This window comes from Plasmodium yoelii (genome assembly GCF_900002385.2).
Source record: "Plasmodium yoelii strain 17X genome assembly, chromosome: 2".
NCBI classification, from domain to species: Eukaryota; Apicomplexa; class Aconoidasida; order Haemosporida; family Plasmodiidae; genus Plasmodium; species Plasmodium yoelii.
The window spans coordinates 455,163-476,557 of NC_036174.2; the positions used below are offsets into that span (position 1 = coordinate 455,163).

The 21,395-nt window shown below is 22.8% G+C and overlaps 6 protein-coding genes across 6 annotated transcripts; 2 read left to right on the forward strand and 4 right to left on the reverse strand.

Moving 5' to 3' along the window:
* Positions 1 to 2,712: 2,712 nt before the first annotated feature.
* PY17X_0210300 (StAR-related lipid transfer protein, putative) lies at positions 2,713 to 4,008 on the forward strand (the record flags this gene model as incomplete). The annotated part of the gene is made up of 1 exon (XM_721842.2): positions 2,713 to 4,008. One exon carries the CDS (start codon positions 2,713 to 2,715, stop codon positions 4,006 to 4,008), a length of 1,296 nt encoding a protein of 431 aa, XP_726935.2.
* Positions 4,009 to 5,156: 1,148 nt separating this feature from the next.
* On the reverse strand, positions 5,157 to 7,786 carry PY17X_0210400 (conserved Plasmodium protein, unknown function; the record flags this gene model as incomplete). Its single annotated transcript, XM_022957963.1, has 2 exons — positions 5,157 to 6,751; positions 6,931 to 7,786. 2 exons carry the CDS (start codon positions 7,784 to 7,786, stop codon positions 5,157 to 5,159), a joined length of 2,451 nt encoding a protein of 816 aa, XP_022811368.1.
* Positions 7,787 to 9,850: 2,064 nt separating this feature from the next.
* Positions 9,851 to 10,776, reverse strand: PY17X_0210500 (thrombospondin related sporozoite protein, putative; the record flags this gene model as incomplete). The annotated part of the gene is made up of 3 exons (XM_722791.2): positions 9,851 to 10,262; positions 10,463 to 10,517; positions 10,719 to 10,776. The coding sequence occupies 3 exons, from the start codon at positions 10,774 to 10,776 to the stop codon at positions 9,851 to 9,853; spliced, it is 525 nt and encodes a 174-aa protein (XP_727884.2).
* Positions 10,777 to 11,927: 1,151 nt separating this feature from the next.
* On the reverse strand, positions 11,928 to 13,448 carry PY17X_0210600 (parasite-infected erythrocyte surface protein; the record flags this gene model as incomplete). The annotated part of the gene is made up of 1 exon (XM_719308.2): positions 11,928 to 13,448. The coding sequence occupies one exon, from the start codon at positions 13,446 to 13,448 to the stop codon at positions 11,928 to 11,930; it is 1,521 nt and encodes a 506-aa protein (XP_724401.2).
* A 2,411-nt stretch (positions 13,449 to 15,859) lies between these two features.
* Positions 15,860 to 18,413, forward strand: PY17X_0210700 (actin-related protein; the record flags this gene model as incomplete). Its single annotated transcript, XM_022957965.2, has 10 exons — positions 15,860 to 15,978; positions 16,107 to 16,179; positions 16,322 to 16,444; positions 16,640 to 16,841; positions 16,960 to 17,201; positions 17,470 to 17,539; positions 17,696 to 17,800; positions 17,930 to 17,985; positions 18,100 to 18,201; positions 18,366 to 18,413. The coding sequence occupies 10 exons, from the start codon at positions 15,860 to 15,862 to the stop codon at positions 18,411 to 18,413; spliced, it is 1,140 nt and encodes a 379-aa protein (XP_022811369.2).
* A 443-nt stretch (positions 18,414 to 18,856) lies between these two features.
* PY17X_0210800 (L-seryl-tRNA(Sec) kinase, putative) lies at positions 18,857 to 21,197 on the reverse strand (the record flags this gene model as incomplete). The annotated part of the gene is made up of 6 exons (XM_022957966.1): positions 18,857 to 18,918; positions 19,008 to 19,064; positions 19,148 to 19,205; positions 19,308 to 19,430; positions 19,688 to 19,968; positions 20,060 to 21,197. The coding sequence occupies 6 exons, from the start codon at positions 21,195 to 21,197 to the stop codon at positions 18,857 to 18,859; spliced, it is 1,719 nt and encodes a 572-aa protein (XP_022811370.1).
* Positions 21,198 to 21,395: the final 198 nt, after the last annotated feature.

Below are 21,395 nucleotides of genomic sequence, written 5' to 3' on the forward strand. Positions count from 1 at the left end.
TAATTTATTTTCTAAATAGGTATATTTGGATAATTTATTCAAACATTACATTTTTTATTTTTTTAATTTTATCACATAAAAATTAATGTATTTGTGATGATATATTTCTTATTGGGGCCATCTAATACATTTCTCATTTTTTATCACAAATTATTATTTATATTATTATACAATTTTTTATATCATATCTATAACTTTACATTCTTTTCAATTTTATTTACATATAAGACAATTCCTTACTCCAAAACATATGTATATCAAATAGCGAACAGCTTATGACAAAATAATGTAGCCCCTTTTCTTCGCTCATTTTATATGATACACATAACTAGCCACTGAAATAAAATGAGCGAAGAAAAGGGCGTTGCACACACACATTTGCTATATCTATGCCCATTTGTTATATCTACGCCCATTTGTTATATCTATGCACATTTATGATAGCACATGTATGATAGCACAAGTGTTACATACAATTAGAGAATGCCAATTCAAGTATAAATAAATACCCGTTACGGGAAACTATTTAAAGTTGAAAAAAAAAATAATAAGTTATAAATCGAGCTGATATAAGCTTAATATAAATTAGACATTATTTGGTCTATTATTTTTATATATTTTTATGCATAAACCTTTGGAAATATATATTCATTTGTTATGAGAAAAGGCATTTTTTACAAGACAATAAGAAATGGAAATTACATTTATAAGTGTTTTATTTTATAGGTACATATGTTTTTTTAAAAGATTACAAAATTGTATATTTTTTTTTAGAAAATTGAAACAGGTTTAATTTTATACAGTATAATAGTCATATTCGTTTTTATACAACTTGAAAAAAAAAAAATAAAATAAAAAAAATAAAAATAAAAAAAAATAAAAATAAAAAAAAATAAAAAATAAAAAATAAAAAATAAAAAAAGGTATTGTATTGTATTGTATTGTATTGTATTGTATTGTATACACTGTAAAAATGATCAATGTTTTATATTTCGATGTTCATGGGAATAAAATGAATCCTTTTAATTTTAAAGATCGAAAATTAGTATATGAAAGAGAAAGACACACAAAAGTATATAAAAAAAATGTTATTCCTTTATTATAAAATGTTATGTTAAAATATACATTTTTTAGTTGCTACTTTGAATTTTTCTCCTTATGCACTATTATAAATTATGCATGGAAATAAAAATCGTAGTTATACATACAAAAGTATACACATTTTTATTATGCTATTTATAGATATAATCTAGAAATTTAATCAATAATATTGTGCATGCCAAATTAGTAGATATTCAATGGTCAATTGGTGCCATAACCAAAACTAATATGTCTAAAAATTAAGTTTGTTTTTAAAACAATTTGTTCATACTAAAAAGTAAATGAAAAAAAAAAAAAAAAAAAAAAAAATAATAACAATAGTAATAATAACAATATAATAACAATAGTAATAATAGCAATAGTAGTGGTAATAATGCAATAGTAGTGGTAATAATGGCAATAGTAGTGGTAATAATGGCAATAGTAGTGGTAATAATAACCCCTTTCTATGTTTAACCAATTTAAAAATTTAATAGTACATTTTTTTTGAATTATTTGATTTATTAGTATTATAATAATATTTATATTTTGTCCCTGTACTTTTAAATAATTTTTTTTAATTTTTGTTGCCATAATTTACAAAAAAACTTAGCATTTTTTCGATTTTCATTTCGTAAATTAAATCGTTTATTTCTTTTTTTTTCTATTCTATTTATTTTATGTGCATTTTTTTTTACTACGGTTTTGTTGTTAATTGTTTGTTTTATTTAGTGCTTAATGCAGTTGCTATAAACTATTTATGGGTCCTCTTTTTTTTTTCATAATTTCTGTGGATAGTATATAGTTGTATAATATTAATTCTCATATATATGTGCATGTAATAATTAAACTTTATTTTCTATAATAATAGAAAAAAAAAAAATATATATATTTTTTGTAGCTAAATCGGCTGATCGAAAAAAAAGAAAAAAACGGACACACATAGTTAAACATATATTATTAAGAAGTTTTATGATTTATCTACTTTTTTTTTTAATCGTATATATCGAAAATTTTAATAATTAAAAAATATGATAAAATTAATGTAAATATTGTCACCAATTTTTATAATTAAATTTTTTTTAATTTGTTCAAATTTGTGCGCAAATGTATATTAAAAGTTATTATAGATTTAATCTATTTTCATATAGTAACAGACGATAAATAACGTTAAATTCAAAAAATATTTAATAATATAAAATAATAAAAATAAAAAGTACTTTCATCTATAAATAAAATAAGTGAAAAAAATGAGCAAATAATATATAACCTTTAAAAATATATATATGCAACCACCCCAATATATGTTCGATTTATTTCATTCATATATTTGTGCAGCATTAATATAACTTTCCATATATATAGTACAATTCCGATTATATATAATAATTATACGTCGATTGGTAATAAAATTCGAAAATTTTTTATATAGATTAAAATGCATTTTAAATGTTCATTATTTTTCCACACATAAAAAAAAAAATATATATAATTGCATATACATTATATACACACAATTTAAACAATTTTAATTTACAAGTTAAAAAAAAAATAAGAAAAAATAAAAAGGGTGAGTAAGACCGAGGAGAAAAAAAAACAAAAGATGTATATAAAGTTATAAAATAAAAAAAAATGAATTTCAAACAAAATAAATATTATATTTTTTTAGTATCCTTATTTGTTTTGGCTAAATATGATAATAATGTTGGGCCATGTAATTTAAAAAATTCACTAAATGGGGAATCCTATATTTCAAAAAATTTGATTTATTTTAAAAATGTAACTAATTATCGAATATTAGAAGCAGAACTTATGGATGTAGAAAATGTAAAGGAAAATCTAAAGTATGTACAACAAGCTAAAATGGAAGAAAATGAATTAAATGTTGAGGGTAATGCACAAAAAGAAAGTCCAGTATCTCGTGTAAAATCAAAAAGTGAAATATTAATAGAAGAAAAAACAAATTTAAATGAAACTAGTACATTTATTACTGACGAATTAATATCTAAATATTTAAACATATGTGATAGTGTACATAATAATACTTTCACTTATAATAATGATGAATCTTTTAATAAAAGTGAAGATTGTACTTTACATAAAAATTTAGTAGATGAAAAAAATAATTCAAATTATGAAATAATAGGACATGGAAAATTAAAAGATGTATCTATTTATGGTATGAATTATGCATTACGAAATATTTCAGCAATTAAAGAATGGAATACCCATATATCTTATTTAAATTATTTAAATTTAACAAAAGAAACGATTGAAAATAAAATAAAAAAACATGAACAAATAGATCCAAGTAAACATACATTAAATGATACAGAACTGTCAAATAATAATAGTTATCTCTATTTAGTAAATGGTTTACCATGGCCATTTAGAAGTCATGATAGTCCATATGAATATTATCAAAAATATTTCCCCGATAAAAATATGCTTTTAATAGTTAATAGATCAATCAAAAATGCTTTTAAAGATGTTTCAGGTTATACTAGAATTAGAAATTATGAAAATTTTTTTTGTTTATATTCAAAAAATAATGATATGTATACCCCAGGTTTAGATTATGTCTCATCAATTCTTTATGATGTAAGTATTCCACCATTTTTAAAAAATAGTATACTTAATCAATTATTTCCAAAACTTATCCTTGATTTAAATCAATGTTCAAGAAAATATACTAAAATTGGATTATCTTTAACGGATGAAGAAAAGGCAACTTACTTATTATTACTACAAAGTAAAGGCCATAATAAAAAACTTAAATCAGTAGATAATAAAATTAAAAATTCACTAAATTCTGTAGATGACACTGAAAAACCCAATGTATTATGGATAATATTTGTTAGTCCAATATATAAGATGATTGAAATATGCTCAGGTCTTATACAAAAAACAATTAGTATATTTCAATAGTACGATTTTCAACCCATATTACCCACGTATATATATATATATATATACTACTCTTTAAGAATATGAAGCTATATGCTTTATCTTTTTAATATTTGGTTTTTATTAAATGGAATCGTATATGAAAAAAAAAAAAAAAAAAAAAAAAAAAATAGCATAAGGAACGTGCATGTACTTGCATGCTATTGTCTTTATAATATTTTGTTTCAATATTTAATTTTTGTGCATTACTTTCTTGAGTTTTTTTCTTGTTTTATTTTTTTAAGTATTTCACCGTTTTAATACAATCAACAACTTTATATTTCAATTTTAAAATATAATTTAATTAACTTAAAGGTACAGTTATTACAAAATGGCGAAAAAAAATATGAACAATTCATAAAAAAAAAGGGTAGCTAGCTAAAATGAAAAAAAATTATAGAAAGTTCATGCATTTACACACAACACATAGATCGAATTGTTTTCACTTTTGACTTTTTGCAGACATCATTCCTATGCTTGCAGACTATTACTGCATTATTTTATTTTTATCGGTCCTTTATTATAAACATGGATGGTTTAGGCTCAAACGAGCAATTATAAAAATAGCATTTCCGTAAAAACGAAAAAGCACGGAAAACCACGAAAAAACACGAAAAAAATTAACTAAAGCTAAAGGTGGTAAACTAAGTATGGTATTTATATATAGCTTAAGTTTTATTAGAGTTTCCAAAAAGGGAAAAGGAAAATAATAAATTCAAAAATGAATAAATAAATGAATAAATGAATGAATAAATGGATAAAAATACAAATCGGTACCACTTCACATATGAATAGTGGGCGGTATTGTGAAATTTTGGTGTAATTGGATAAGCCAGTAAATACAAAAACATAAAGCATAAAGCATAAAACATAAATAAAGTAAAATAAAGTAAAGTAAAATAAAGTAAAATAAAATCGTGAAAAAATATATATAGCAATATGCCAAATTAATAATACGCGGATTATTATTACAAATTGGGGCAAAAAAATATAACATTATATGATAGAAATATATAAAAGACAAGATCTGTCGGGTTTTATTTAAAAAATATTGGAGATTTCCAATATTTTTTATGGTGAAAAAGTAAATTTTATTTTTCGATGAAAATTAATATGAGTTAAAAATAAATTCAAATAATCTTCATTTGATGGTATATCCAAAAAAAAAGGAAAAGGTACCAAAGACAAAAGGAAACAAATCCACATGAAATAAGTATGACTGATAATCGAGTTAATTTTAAAATTCCATTGTCACAATAATTATGTCTTATATTAGTTAGTACATTAATAAATCTACTACAATTTGTATTATCTACTAATGAATTAGCTTTTTCAATAATAACATTTTTAAATGAATTTATATGATTATTAACTTCTTTAAGTAAAGTTAAAACATTTTCAAATTTCATATATTCAATAGCTTTCTCAAAATATGTTTGAACAATAGATTTTTTATTTTCTCCGGCTCCATTTTTTGGTGTATATTCTCTCCATGTTATATTTTCCTTCTTTGTTTCATCTAAATCGCTAATATTAAAAATTTTATCATTATTAATTTTTGATTTTAATATGAACACTTCAAGTACATTATCAAAATCGCTATCTTGATAAAGCATGACTCTATTACGTTTAACATCAAGATATTTTGGGTCTGTAACTTTAGAGTTATAATTGATATTGTATTTTCTGTCGTTATTTTCACATGATGGGTCTTCAAAACACATCTCATAATTATTTAGCAAACCAAATTTATTTATATATTTCATATAAGCATCTGTTCCCATAAGATGATACTCTTCAAATTGGGCACTTTCTTTTGTTAAACATGTTCCTAATAATGATTTTTTAATAATATCTGATTTAACATTTTTTACATATTTATTATTATCTGTAGGAATAATTATCCACATATTTTCATTTATAATTTTAGAATGTTGTTTATATTCATCCTTAATTTTATCAAAATAACCACTATAGCCTTCAACACTATTATATATATCATTTGTATTTAAAGAGTCAAGAGTGTTTGCATATTTTTTTACAATATTTTTATTAATAATAGATTCATCTGGATTCTGTAAACAATAACCAATTTTATTTTCGCTTAAAAAATCAAAAGTAAATTCATTTTTTAATATTCGATCAGATATAATACAACTTGTTCCACCCAAAACAGATAAACTTAATAATGCCGTACCTATTATTAAAATTATAATTGCTAAAAATCCAAATGTTCCACTAAAAAAACCAAGTAATTTTGAAAAAAATTTTTCATTTATTGAATGGCCTCTTATTAAAAAATACATATAAGATAACATTCCTATTAACACAAGTAATGAAAATAATAATATGACTATACTTAAAATTATCATTGTAACTGTAAATTTATTTAATATATATCGTATTTTTAAATTTTCGTCTTGTTTTTTTATATATATTCCTAATCCACTTATTTTTGATGATAAAGACGGAACATTATTATGTACAGTATTAGCTATAGCATTATCTACATTATTGAATATTTTTCCAATTTCTTCTTTTGAAGAATCAATAATAGATTCAGCCTGATTTAATAGATTCTCTCCCTTCGAAACAATTTCATCCAAAGTAAATCTAAGTTTTGTTAAAACTGGATATGTGTGAAGATATCCGTTCTCTAATTTTTTAACATTTTTATCTATGTTGTCTCTAAGTTTTGCTAGCATGTTGAATCCGGTTTGGTACTCTATACGGGGAAAAAAGAAATAGATGTGAAGGGGCAGATGCAAAAGCAGACGCAAAAGCAGACGCAAAAGCAGACGCAACATTTTTAGATGTGAAGGAGCAGCCGCAAATTTTAGATGCAAAAACAGACGCAACTTGTTTAGGTGCAAAGGAGAAACGCGGGTAGTGATATAAACCTACTTAAAACAATAGGCAAGCCCTTATTCTTGTTCAAATTCGTTTTATTTTTAACAAATTCTTTGGTGAGTTGATACTGATTCATTACTGAAACAGCATCATTAATAACATGCTCTAAAGAATAACATTGTGGATTTACATTTTTTGTGTCGGGGCATTTATCAATAAGAAACTGTTCAACTGTTTTTGATAATCCACAGATATTCATATTAATTCCTTTTTGTGTATCTGCAAAAATAAATATTGTCCAAATTCCCAAAAAAATAAGACAAATAAGAAAAGAACAAACTATCAAATTAATTACTAAATTATAAGCTCTCTTTTTTACAATATTTATAACATTACTATTTTCTTCATTTTCATCACTATTATGAAGCTCATCAAGTTCCTGATTATAATTATCCTTATTAATAGTACCATGTGTGCTATTAGAATTTCTATAAGCTTTATTTTTTTTTACCCAATCTTCTTCTTTATCTTTATTATTTTTGTGTGAATTCGAAAATTTTTTTAATAATTTTTTAAACCATTTAGTATACAAAATAAATGAAATTAAATAAACAATAATAAAAATCATTATAAAAAAAAAAAAAAATATAACATATGGATTTCTTTCCATTATTTTTATAACACTTTTCCCGTTAAAATTATTAAGATCTTCCATTCTCCATGATGAATATAAACGTTTGAATATACTTTTATCAAATTCATTATGATGTATTTCAAGATTTATACTTCTATTTTTTCGCCCACAATAAGACCCAAATTCATTTTGTATAATTTTGTTTAACTGGTTTAATTGGCTTTTTATTGATTCTATTTTTTTGATACTTATTAACACATTGTCAACGTCTCCCATTTTGTTTTATCGTGTTTATCTTGCTTAATTTTGTTTAGTCTTTTTTTTTAGTAACTATATTTTTCTTTTTTTTAATAATTATTTTCAAAGATGTGTGTATTATATATCAACCAAATTAAACAAAAAGGGCATCTCACTATAACAATTTATTATATGTATAAAACTATTTTGAAGAGAATACATTAGCATGACCAATAAAAATAAAATATAACTAAAATTAATTTTAAATAAAAATTTACAATTTTATATTTCAAAAAAATCAATAAATTATATATTGTATAATAAGGTGTATTATGTACTTGTTAAATTTTCAAGGATATATTTTTTTTTTTTTCTCACATACAACCATCCATTGATGCATAACCCTATTTAAATTATAAATTTATTTAAAACTTATTTTAATTCGTCTTTAAAATGGAATTAAAAATATAAAATTATATACTATTTCAAAATGTGCAAAACATGAGATAACACCCTTTTGAAAATTTGTATTTTTTATTGATGGGTTTGGGTATAGCAATTTTATTTTATAATGGTATGTATTGTTAGGAAAAAAAAAATATATAAAACAAAATGAACGAAAAAATGAACAAAAAATGAACAAAAAATGAACAAAAAAATGAACAAAATGAATATATCACATTAAAAGACAATGTTTGCATGTACATTATAAACGGTTTTTATTTCATGCATGTATACAACCAGATATTAGATTATTTCAAAACAAAATATAATTAGCGATACATTATGTTTGTACCTGTTTGTACATGTTTGTACATATTTGTACTTGTTTGTACATGTTTGTACATATTTGTACTTGTTTGTACATGTTTTTTTTTTTTTATTAATTTGGCTTTTATCTGACAATTTAAAGATAACAGAGAATTATGGAAATATATGCAAATAAAATGTGATAAAGCTTATATGAAAAAAATATATATTATACAAAACTAAAAAAAATAAATTTAATACATATATAATTCAAGTTAAAGCTTTTCGATTTATAAAAAATATACACCTTTAAAATAAAAGCAAAACCTTTCGTTAAAATAAAACAAACCTGTTCGCTATAATTAAAATTCTGTTTGGATTCGAAAAAAAGGTATTACCATATTTTTAAAATTCTGGGCTTAGTTAAATAAAATGAGTGCACATAAATAATTTATATTTCTAATTTGGTTATGTGTGTGTGTAACATATATTTATTAATTTTTTATTTTTCAAATTAAATTATATTTATAAAAATTATATATCCTAAGAATAAACAAAATATGCTACACACATATTAGTGATTGTTTTATTTTTTTATAAGAATAAAATGATATGTATGAAAAAAGTTGAAGTTTAATTTAACTAAATTCATAGTTTTATTTATATATATTTAAAAATAAGCTATGATCTTAAAAATAGCTTATTTTTCTATACCCTTGCAAAATATTGTTACAACCATAATTAATAATCCAATTTTTTTAAAGTGTTCATAATTTATTCTCCATGTTACAATATTTAATTGCGATATATACATACAGTTGTGTATTGTTCTATCGCCTCAAAAAATAATAAGTGGTATTAAATAATAAAATAAAACGGGTTTCGACACAATTTTTTTAGCCCTCACTTTTGAGGGGAACAATGAACAGTTATAGTAGTATTTCCATATATGCATATGTTTTCTATCCATGTTTATTTTGTTTCTTTTTGAAAAATATGATTCTTTTATTTTTTGTATTATATATTTAAAATATAGAGATTAATGTAAACAAAATAAAGGATAGTCTATTATAAGTTTGCATATATAAATAATAAATAAATAGTAAATAATAAAATAACAAGATAATATATTAGTACAAATACAACTGTTATATGTAGTGGTATAAATAAATATAATATAATTTATGTGGAAAAACGAAAACGAAAAGATAAACTATTGTTTTGGCCTCCTCAGTTTGTTTTGGCCTCCTCAGCTTGTTTTGGCTTCTTCAATTTGTTTTGATTTTTTTTATTTTTTTTATTTTTTGATTTTTTTATTTTTTGACTTGAATTTCCCAAATGAATAAGACTCATTTATATAATTTTCTTTTTGATCGAAAGGATTGCACAAACTATCAATATTATTATATTTATTACCGAAAATACACAAAAAATTGTTACATATTTACTTAGCATTTTCTTTTTTTTATTTTTTCTTTTTTCCCTTTCATCACGGTTTCTCATTTCAGAATGGTCAGGACATTCTTGAATAAAACAAACAGAAGTTTCTGTATATTTAGAACAGAGTAATGAATAAATAGGGTTACTACTAATTCTTACTCTCATCTTTATTCCAATATCGCATGTTTTTGAACACTGCGACCATTCTGTCCATCCATCACAATTATTCAACACGTTTTCATTCAACACTCTCCCATTTAATGCTCGGTTATTTAGTGCTTGGTTATTTAATGCTTGGTTATTTAATGCTTGGTTATTTATAATTCTGAAAAATATTATTAAAAAAAAAAATTAATAAATATGTGCATTGTGCATTCATATACTTATTCGTTTGCTCTTTTTGTTAAAATCGAATTCAGGCAAAAAATGTATTTCTACCCATGTATGTGTATGTCTATTTATGTATGTATATTTATTTATGTATGTATATTTATTATGTATATTTATTTATGTGTATGTAGTCACTTGTTCTGGTGGGGTCCAGGCTCTAAGAATGTATCATTGTATTGGGGGAATATGTCTAATGGGAAGAATAAAAAGGTGAGATAAAAAAGGTGAGATAAAAAAGGTGAGGATAAAAAGGTGAGGATAAAAAGGTGAGGATAAAAAGGTAAGGATAAAAAGGTGAGGATGAAAATGATGAGAGAGAAGCAACTGGGTGGCCATTTGAGCACAAGACAAAATGGGTATGAATTTTTTTTTTGAAAAATTTAAAAATTACTAAGGCATGATTTTATTAAAAATAATAAAAAAAGATATCTTGAAATTGTAATAAACATTTTTTTTACAAAAATAAATGTGTTGTATTTGTGTAAAAGAGGATAATTTTTATAAGTAGATATGTGTATAAAACTTTATATGTGTTTTATTTATATTTCAAAATATAGACAATAAACAGTACAAGCCAAATAATATGTTAAATAGTATACAATCTATACTTATTTTTTTATTTTGTTGTTTTGATTTTTTTTTGTATTAAAAATTTTACATTTTAACATATACACTATTATGAAAATTAAATATATAAGTACAAGCCTGTGTATATTTATAATTATTTTTATGTATAGTGTTTTAAAATTCGGGTTAAAAATAATAAATGAATAAGAGAAAAAAATAAATAACAAATAAAATAATATATTAGCATTAACATTTATATTTTTTAAACACAAATTATGCATGTAAATATATCATAGCATGTTATAAATTTCATGAGAATTTTGTTTGGTCTAACTTAAAAAATATTTTCTCTCCTGAACTTTTAAATGTTAGCTCCGCATTTTGGTGGCTATTATGTGTCTTATTTGCGCCCAAAAAGGAGAAAAAAAAAAAAAATAAATAAAAATAAATAAGCAAAAATGAATAGGCAAAAATAAATAGGAAAAAATAAAAGTATATCTAGCCTTTTAATTTAACAGTTGTAAAGACAACAAAATCGAGTTTCTTTAAAAAAATGTGTATATCATCTGTCTGGAAATGGTTGGTATTATTTAAAAATATAGACTTTTTTTGTCGTTTTTTTGTTTTTTTTTTGTTTTTTTCGTTTTTTTTTTTGTTTTTTTTTTGTTTTTTTTGTTGTTTTTTTAAATGTGAATAAAAAATAGTGATTTATATACAACTATGTATATATGTTGTTCGAAGAGTAGTTAAAATGAGACCATGAAACATGGAAATTAAGGTGCACAAACAATTGTGTTGTGGCATTTAATATAAAAAAAGGGAATTTTAAAAAAAAAAAAAAGGAAAAGCTGGAAAAATAAATTATAAAAATAATAAGCATTTTTCACCGCATAATAAAGTTGTAAATAACAAACCAATACAACAGTGGAATGGAAAAAACAAAAATAAAAAAAATTGTAAAAAAAAAAAAAAAAACGCACACATATTATACACATAAATGTATGGTATGCGATATGAATAATAATAATAATAATTATAAAATATGTTTTTTTTCAACATCTCTAATTTTTTTATAAATCATTATGAGGGTTATAACGATAAGAGCGGCAAATGCTATTGAGAAAAAATAGGAAGTATTATTTCCCTTGTTAATAATATGTTCCAACTTTTGAGCTTTTTGTGCTAATATTTTTAATTCTTGATTATTGTCTATTTTACTAGTTAATCGATTTGTAATGTCTTCAATATTTTTTTTATGATGTTGTGCATGAGAATGAAATAAATTTTTTAGTCCACTTAATTCTGAAGTAAAAATTTTTTGTAAATTTTTTGGATCCGATTTATTAGTAATATTTTTTCGGATTTGTTTTATCTCATCTTGCATATTATGAATATTTTCTTTTAAAAATGAAATATTTTGTAATACTTTTTTATCATTATTAACTTGATAAGAAATAAAATCTTGAATTATTTTTAACATTGTTTTTAACATTTCTTCTTGAGAAGATAAATTTATATTTTGAGATGATAAAATTTCGTTCATTAAATTATTACCATTTAACTCATTGTAATTTATTTCTTCATCATTCTTTGTTTTTACATTTAAATTTTCAGGATCATCATTTTCATAAATTATTTTTTGCTCATTTTCTTTAACCATATAATTTGTATATACATGAAAATCAGTTATACCTACAAATGTTGGTAAATATTTATTTACATTTGTTATAGATATTGATGTATCTTCATTAAAATTAAAAGACGAAAATCCAATATAATTTTCTTTAGGTAGATTTTTTTTTATAGTTAAACTATGAATATATGTAGAAGTTTTAAGATTAAATAAATAAATACGTATATCATTTTTTTGAGCTACTATTTTTACACTAATTAACCCATTATTTTGTAATAAGCTTAAATTATAATTTTTTGCACTATTATTATTAAGGCTTATGGATTTATTCCCATTATTTATTAAAGCATATACAGACAAATCATTATCTCTTAATTGAAAATATATACATATACCATTAAATATTTTTTTATATCCATATAATATAACATCTTCTTCATCTATAATAATTTGTTCTTCACTAACCCCTGGTGATTTTACAGATAGTTGATTTTCTAATATCCAAAATGCAAAACCATTTGTTTTATCTTTTTCATCAATTTTTACATTATATGTTATATGTTTTCCAGATTCATTTTTATAATAATTTGAATCAATAGATTCTTTATAGTATTTTTTATATATATTGAAACTAAAATTAATATCAAACACATCTGATTTAATCGGATTACTATTATATAATAACCCTCTTCGATTATATACATTAGGTATTAACACTAAATATTTATTAGTAGAAGCTGCTGAATAATCTAAGACCCATCCATTATTTAAACCCTCGACTTGAAATGGTGATTTAAAAGAGTGTATTGGTGAGATAAAATTTTCATTTTTATTTGGTGATTCATTCTCACATTTATTTATAAACAAAACAAATATTAATATGATTGAAACATGTATAAATCTTGCATAGTATTTATTCATTGTATATCTGTTTTAATCAAATATATCAATAAGACTTTTATTTTATCATTAATTTGGAGAACATATGTTATTTGACTTCAAAAAATGACACTGTGAAAATCTTTCCACAGGTGTGAAACAATGAAATGTTTGAAATAATGTGGGAAAAAAAGTTAAAAAAAATGTAAATGAAAATGAATATCGTTAATAAAAATAACTTTATTTATCAAATTAATATAACCTTTTGCCTAGAAAAAATGAAACATTGTGACAATGCCACATAAGCTTTGAAAAAAAAAAAAAAAAAAAAAAACTAACATATACGAATTGCAATATATTTAATCTGCGTCGGTAGTATAATTATACATATGTATGCTAATTTATCAAATAATAAAATATGGAAATATAATTTTACAGCAAAAAAAACGAAAAAATGTGTTTTTGTTTTAAAACGTATGACGATAATGGTACATAATTTAGTAAGCTATTATGCATACTTTACGATTTGCAATACTGCTATTCCTAAAGCATGTAATGTTATTATTTTTCCTAACTAGTTTGGGTCGGTAAATGCTTTTCTAAAATATAAATAAATGGTAAAAAATGAATGGTAAAAAATGAATGAAAAAATAAACGAAAAATAAACGAAAAATAAACGAAAAATAAACGAAAAATAAACGAAAAATAAACGAAAAATAAACGAAAAAATAAATGAAAAAATAAACGAAAAATAAACGAAAAAATAAATAAAACAGCCATATGTCAATATGTGCAAAACGGCAGTAAAAAAATTAAATAATGCGAAAAAGAACAGAATTGCCTTTTCTATCCTTTTTAATTATAAATAATAAATAAGCAAGAAACTGAAAATTGCACAATAGTTATATCATTGTTTCAAGATGAAAATAAAATAAAATGAATAATTTTTTAGTGTGAATTTATGCAACAATAATCTTCACCTTAAAAATGAAGGTGTATATATAAAGCCTTTTTCATTTTGTTCTAATTTGGTATTTCACCTTAATACCGTAAAAGAAAATATAAAAACAAAAGTATCAGCCTTAATTAGTATAACATAAAAGTAGAATGTGTGACTATTCTCATTTCTTTTTATAACTCTTTTCCTCTTTATATATACATTTTATGAAAATTGGCAACATTAGCGAAATGACCGAAAAATGTGCAATAATACTAATTTTCTGCAGACACCTTGCTTGTTCATATTTTTTTGTTACATATTTGGTATGTTACCTGTATAAGTAAACATATATTTATAGCTACTTTTTCAATAGACTATAGTGTAAATAAATATATTAACCGATAAAAACACCCGAAAAAATTATGATAATCCCTTTTTTTAATTAGTATAATTATTATATGTACATATAACTGCGTGATTGAACTTAAAACTGTAAAGTGAAATTATTACTATTGCATTTTTTAAAAAAAATATTATGAATAGAGAATGTAAAAAGGAACGAAAATAGCTATTTGTTTGTATTTTTTTTTTTTTTGGAGTTACAAATATAAGTATTTTAGCTGACCAAGTAATATAAAAAAATATAGAGATTAAAAAAAATGAGAAAATTAGCAAATGGCTAACATGTGTTTTTATATAAAAACCTATTACTACAATGTTAATTCATGAGAAAATAATAAAATAAAACAAAAGAAAAAGGGGAAAAATACACACTAGGCAGACAAAACCTATTGTAGTTCTTTGATAAATTATATACTCTTATATAATCATTTATATATTTTTTTTAATCAATGGAAAAAATGTTTGAAAGTTAAACTTGTAAATATAATAAAAACATATTTTATATGGATATATATAAATAGTCCACATATTTTTTTTAAATTGTTATACATTTGATATGTTTTTTTATTCTTACTTAAGACACAATTGATAGATATAGATATATATATAAATGGGAAAATATAATGGAATATTATTTAAAATATATAAATATAAAAATTTTAATATTTAAAGAAATATTTGTACATACATGTATATTAGGCCTTATTCTACGTTTTAACAAATTTAGTATACACATGCGTGCACACATGTGTCGTTTTAAAGTTTATTTTTTTGCCTTATATTTAAATGGAAAAAAAAACACACATATATATAAAAATAACATAATAATAATAATAATATTTTTTGCCTTTACAAGTTTTAATTTTTTGTTAAAAGTGGAAAAGAGTGGTATGCTCCAAAAAAAAAGATAAGCCTTCCCCTAATGTGGAACATATGTACATACACATATATGTATGTATCCTTGTCTACTTAAATGTATATAGCATGCACTTTTAAAAAAATATATTTTTTCAATCTTTATTTCATTACAACGTATTTCATAAAAAGTGGATAAATAAAGAGGAATAGGAAAAAAAATAATATCTTATATATACTTATGTTAAAAGATATAATGAACGAATATGGTAATCAGCTTTATTCTAATCAGCCAATAATAATTGATAATGGAAGTGGTTACATAAAATCAGGATTCGCAGGGGACGATGCTCCTAACCTTGTATTCCCTTCCTAGTATGTAATGAATATGTGATTAAATTATACATGAACAAAATAGGCGACAAAGATATATGCATATTTCAACAGTATAGATCATATTGTTATATAAAATTTTCGAAAATATCCATTTTTTTATTTTTTAGTGTTGGGCGGCCAAAATACAAGAGGGTTATGGCAGGAGCAGTTGAGGGAAATTTGTTCGTTGGAAATAAAGCAGTAAGGACACATAAACAGACTAAACAATATAGCATGCTAAAATATAGCATGATAAAATATAGCATGATAAAATGTAGCATGATAAAATGTAGCATGTTAAAATAAAATACAATGAAATACTTATGACCCTTTAAATTTATAGGAAGAATATCGAGGGTTGTTAAAAGTTACGTATCCAATAAATCATGGGATTATTGAAAATTGGAATGACATGGAAAATATTTGGATACATGTTTATAATTCATTAAAAATAAATTCAGAAGAGGTATAATATGGATATGATATAAAAGTTTGTATTTTTCCGATTTTTTTTTTAATATTTAATGTGTTATATTCATTGAGGTATATTTTTATCAGCATTCCATTTTTATCAGCTTTCCATTTTTATCATCTTTCCATTTTTATCATCTTTCCATTTTTATCATCTTTCCATTTTATATTTTCCTTTTTTGCGTCTTAGCATCCAGTATTATTGACAGAAGCCCCATTAAACCCACAAAAAAATAAAGAAAAAATTGCTGAAGTTTTTTTTGAATCTTTTAATGCCCCAGCCTTATTTATTTCTATACAAGCAATATTATCTTTATATTCATGTGGAAAAACAAATGGTACTGTTCTTGATTGTGGGGATGGTGTTTGTCATTGTGTATCCATTTATGAAGGTAAGACGAAAAAAAAAAAAAAAAAAAAAAAAAAAAAAAAAAATTATATATAATATATTAAAATTTGTGGGTATATAATTTCAAAATAATTCATATATATATTTTTTTTTTAAAAAAGGATATAGTATAACGAATACGATTACCAGATCTGATATTGCAGGACGAGATATCACTACATATTTAGGATATTTGTTAAGAAAAAATGGACATTTATTTAATACTTCTGCTGAAATGGAAGTAGTAAAAAGCATGAAGGAAAATTGCTGTTACGTTTCGTTTAATATGAGTAAAGAAAAAAATACTTCAGAAAAATCGCTTACAACTTTGCCTTATATACTTCCAGATGGGTCACAAATACTGGTAAGCTTATTGCCACTCCTAAACCGCTTTTTTGCATGGATGGTCAAAATATAGAGCATGCTCGTGAACTGCCTATTATGTGTGCTGCCTATTATGTGTGCTGCCTATTATGTGTGCTGCCTATTATGTGTGCTGCCTATTATGTGTGCTGCCTATTATGTGTGCTGCCTATTATGTATGGTACCCATTATGTATGCTGCCTATTATGTATATATGTTTTATTATTTTTATTATTTTTTTTTTATTTTTTTTATTTTTTTTTTTTTAGATTGGGTCTGAAAGGTACAGAGCACCGGAAGTTCTCTTCAACCCATCCATTTTGGGATTAGAGTATTTAGGTTGGATAAAAATATGAGCTCAAAAAAAAAGGATATGAGATTTGCTTAATATAAAAATTAACAATTGAACAATAAAATTGTTATACATACATGCATATATATATATATATATATACATACATATGTACATACATGTGCTTGGGTTTGTGCGTACAGGATTGTCCGAATTAATTGTAACTTCTATAACTCGAGCTGACATGGATTTAAGAAAAACGTTATACTCACATATTGTGCTATCAGGAGGTACAACGATGTTTCAGGGTAATATTAATAATAAAATTCATGGATATATTTTGATAGTTTCAAATAATTGATTTTACATCCTTCACATATGTATATGTATGCACGTATGCATGTATATGTGCATGTACATTTTCTTACATTTTAAAGGTTTTGGAGATAGACTACTAAATGAAATTCGAAAGTTTTCCCCTAAAGAGATTACAGTATTTTAAGGAAAAAAAAAAATAGTAGAGTTTTATGACTGTTGAAATATTTTGCTTTAATTTTTTTATATATGTGTGAACATTTTATAAATTTATATTTTCCAATTTTTATAGATCCGAATTAGTGCACCCCCTGAACGAAAGTTTAGCACATTTATAGGAGGGTCGATATTAGCTTCCTTAGCAACGTTTAAAAAAATATGGATTAACAAACAGGTTATTGAAAATGGCTACACATGTAGAAATAAATAAAGAGAGAGATATAGCTATATATTTATTATAGCTAATATTTATTATAGCTATATATTTATTATAGCTACAATATCGGATATTTTATCTAATTTATATATATACATTTCATTCTCTACTTTTTTTAATAGGAATTTGATGAGTATGGTAGTGCAATATTACACAAAAAAACATTTTGATGATTTTTTTTTTTTAAGTTAAATTTTGTTTGAAAGTGGTTATTTTTGAATAAAACATTTTCTCATTTATTTATTTTTTACATAAATATAATAAAAAACAATGATACATCAAATAAAGTTGATATTTCGTATAAAACGGAATACATATAGATATATATAGACATACAATATATGAATATATATATAAATAAAAGAAAAAAAAAATGTGCGGATAATTTCCTCAAATTTGTGCACACAGAAACTTACATTATATTGTCTATTATATAGATAAAAATAAAATATATTAACGCTTGAATAAATTAGTTAAAAAATGAGCATATATATGCACCAAACATATATGGTACCTCTTTATTTTTTATTATAACTATTATGGTTAAAAGTTGTTTTAAAGCTTCAAAGTTTCTCAAAAAAAAAATATATACACATTGTATATACGTTAGTAGCTAATTCGCCAAAAAGCTATTTTCTATATCTGTTACATTAAATGTTTTGGCTATTCTACATTCTGTAAAATTAGGAATATTCGAAAGTGAAGGGAAATGACAAAATACAAATTAAAGAATGCAAATGACAGAATGGAAAAAAACAGGTTACCTTTTAAGAGCTGCAATTTTATAAGACGGTATTTTTGGGCATAGGCATTTTTTTGATCTGAAAAAAGTGGAACATGTTAATGTATTATTATCGCTACTACAACAACTACTACTACTAATGTTGTTATTATTATGCTTTACCATTTGGGACACTTTTTAATTTCTCATGAATAATTTTGTTAGCAGTTTTGTTGATGATCTACAAAAGTAGGGAAAGGGAAAAAAAATACTTTCTATATAATTATAAAAATGTTATATTTAAAAAAAAAAAAAAAAAAAAAAAAAAAAATTATGGTAGTACCTCCAAAGCATTTGCTTGAATTACTGGGTTGTGATTTTCTTTTTTTGTGACTGTTTTTTTTTTATTTATTTCTTTTATAAAAATTGGAAAATATTTGTATATAAAGAATAGTAGATCTGTAAGCTGAGAATAATTTAAAAAAAAAAAAAAATAAAATAAAATAAAATAAAATAAAAAAATAAAATATGAACGTGTTAATGTGTTTATGAACGTGTTAATGTGTTTATGAACGTGTTAATGTGTTTATGAACGTGTTAATGTGTTTATGAACGTGTTAATATGCTAACGAACGGAATACAAACGTATTTGTCTAATAAGGCAAATAGTATCATAATTATTTTATATGTGGATAAATAAATGTATATTTTTGAAATCATTACTTTGTTTTTATTTTCTAAACGATTAACTTGTATAGATATGGCATTTGCTTGCCATTTTCGAGTAGCCTTAACAAAATTAATTATTTTTTGCTCATTTTTTGGTTCGTTTTTTGGTTCGTTTTTTGGTACATTTTTAAGGGCGACTGCATATTTGCGATGATATAAATAATTTTTGATAATAGTTTCTTTAGATATATATTTAAACTTGTTTCTATTTATGTTCAATTGTACACACAATTTAACTGGGGTGTTTAAAAATGTTTGGATGTATAGAGAGTTATCTGGAAAGCCAAAAAAAAAAAAATGAACATATATATATATATATATATATATAATACAAGTTTGTGTGGAAAGACATTTTATATATCTTACATTTTTTAGAGAGCAGATAATACTTTTTTCGCATTGAAGGAAAATGGAAAGTGTCATTTAAAATTATTATTTTATTTTGGTCATGTTTTAAACGAGGACCATTTTGTGTGCTTGTGCTTGCCCCTTTTTTTGTTTTTTTTTTTGTGCCTATTTTTGTTTTTTTTTTTGTGTCTGTTTTTGCGTTTTTTTTTGCATTAATTAAGTGAGAGCAATATAGATAAGCGATTTTTCTGGCGATCTTCCAATACTTTTTTTGGTTAAATAATGTAGGTTTTATGTTTTTATTTTCCTTAGCTTTTGATAAAAAAAAAAGGTTATTTTTTAGACATCGTTTTTTTATTATAGGATAATATATTTTAGTTTTATAATTTTGTTTTTCAAAAATAATAATCTTATCTGTTACTACTGCAATGTTTTTTTTTTCACATTTTTTCTCGCTTTTTTTTTCGTATTTTTTTTCGCTTTTTTTTTCGTATTTTTTTTCGCTTTTTTTTTCGTTCTGTGTGGAGTAAAACTGTTTCTCTATACTATCTGTTGATATGTTATGAATAGAGGTTTTACATTTTGATAAAAAATGTCGAAAATATTTAATCTGTTTAATAAATTTCTTATAAAATATAAAAAAGGTTTTGGGTTTAGTCACATTATTTATTATTTTTTTCCTACTTATTTTTATACACACATTAGTAACATTTATTTTGTCATTTTTATGAGAATGGTTATTGGAATTAGAATGTGTGTGTGAGGAAATATTTATTTTTTTTTTTTTTTTCACTTTTTTTAATTTGGCATAAATTGTATTAAGAGATGTTTGGAAATTCGAATGAAATGTAGAATCAGACAATGTGATAAAAAAAGTTTTATATAAATTTATTAAAGAAAAGAATGATAGATGATTTATTTTTCTAATTCTATATTTATTATTTAATTTAAAATGTTTATTTATTTTGTTACAATATTTTATTAATTGTATAAAAAATTTTTGTTCATAACTATATTTATATGATATGTATGGTTCTTTTAAGTTATATAATAAATAAATAAAAAATAAAATTTGTTTTTTTTTTTTTATCAAAAATCTTATTAATGTATCTTTTCCGCTACATGGAGGACCATAAAACAGTAAGATAAAATTCATTTTTTTATTTTTCTTAAAATGTGAAAAAATAACTAGATGAATGAATAAACATGTTCCACCTTAAAAATTGGTAAAGAGAAAGATAAAACGATTCTATACCATTTTGAATGTATTAAAAAATGGAGAAAAAATGGAGAAAAAATGGAGAAAAAATGAAGAAAAAATGGAAAAAAAGAATTACAATACAAATTAATACCG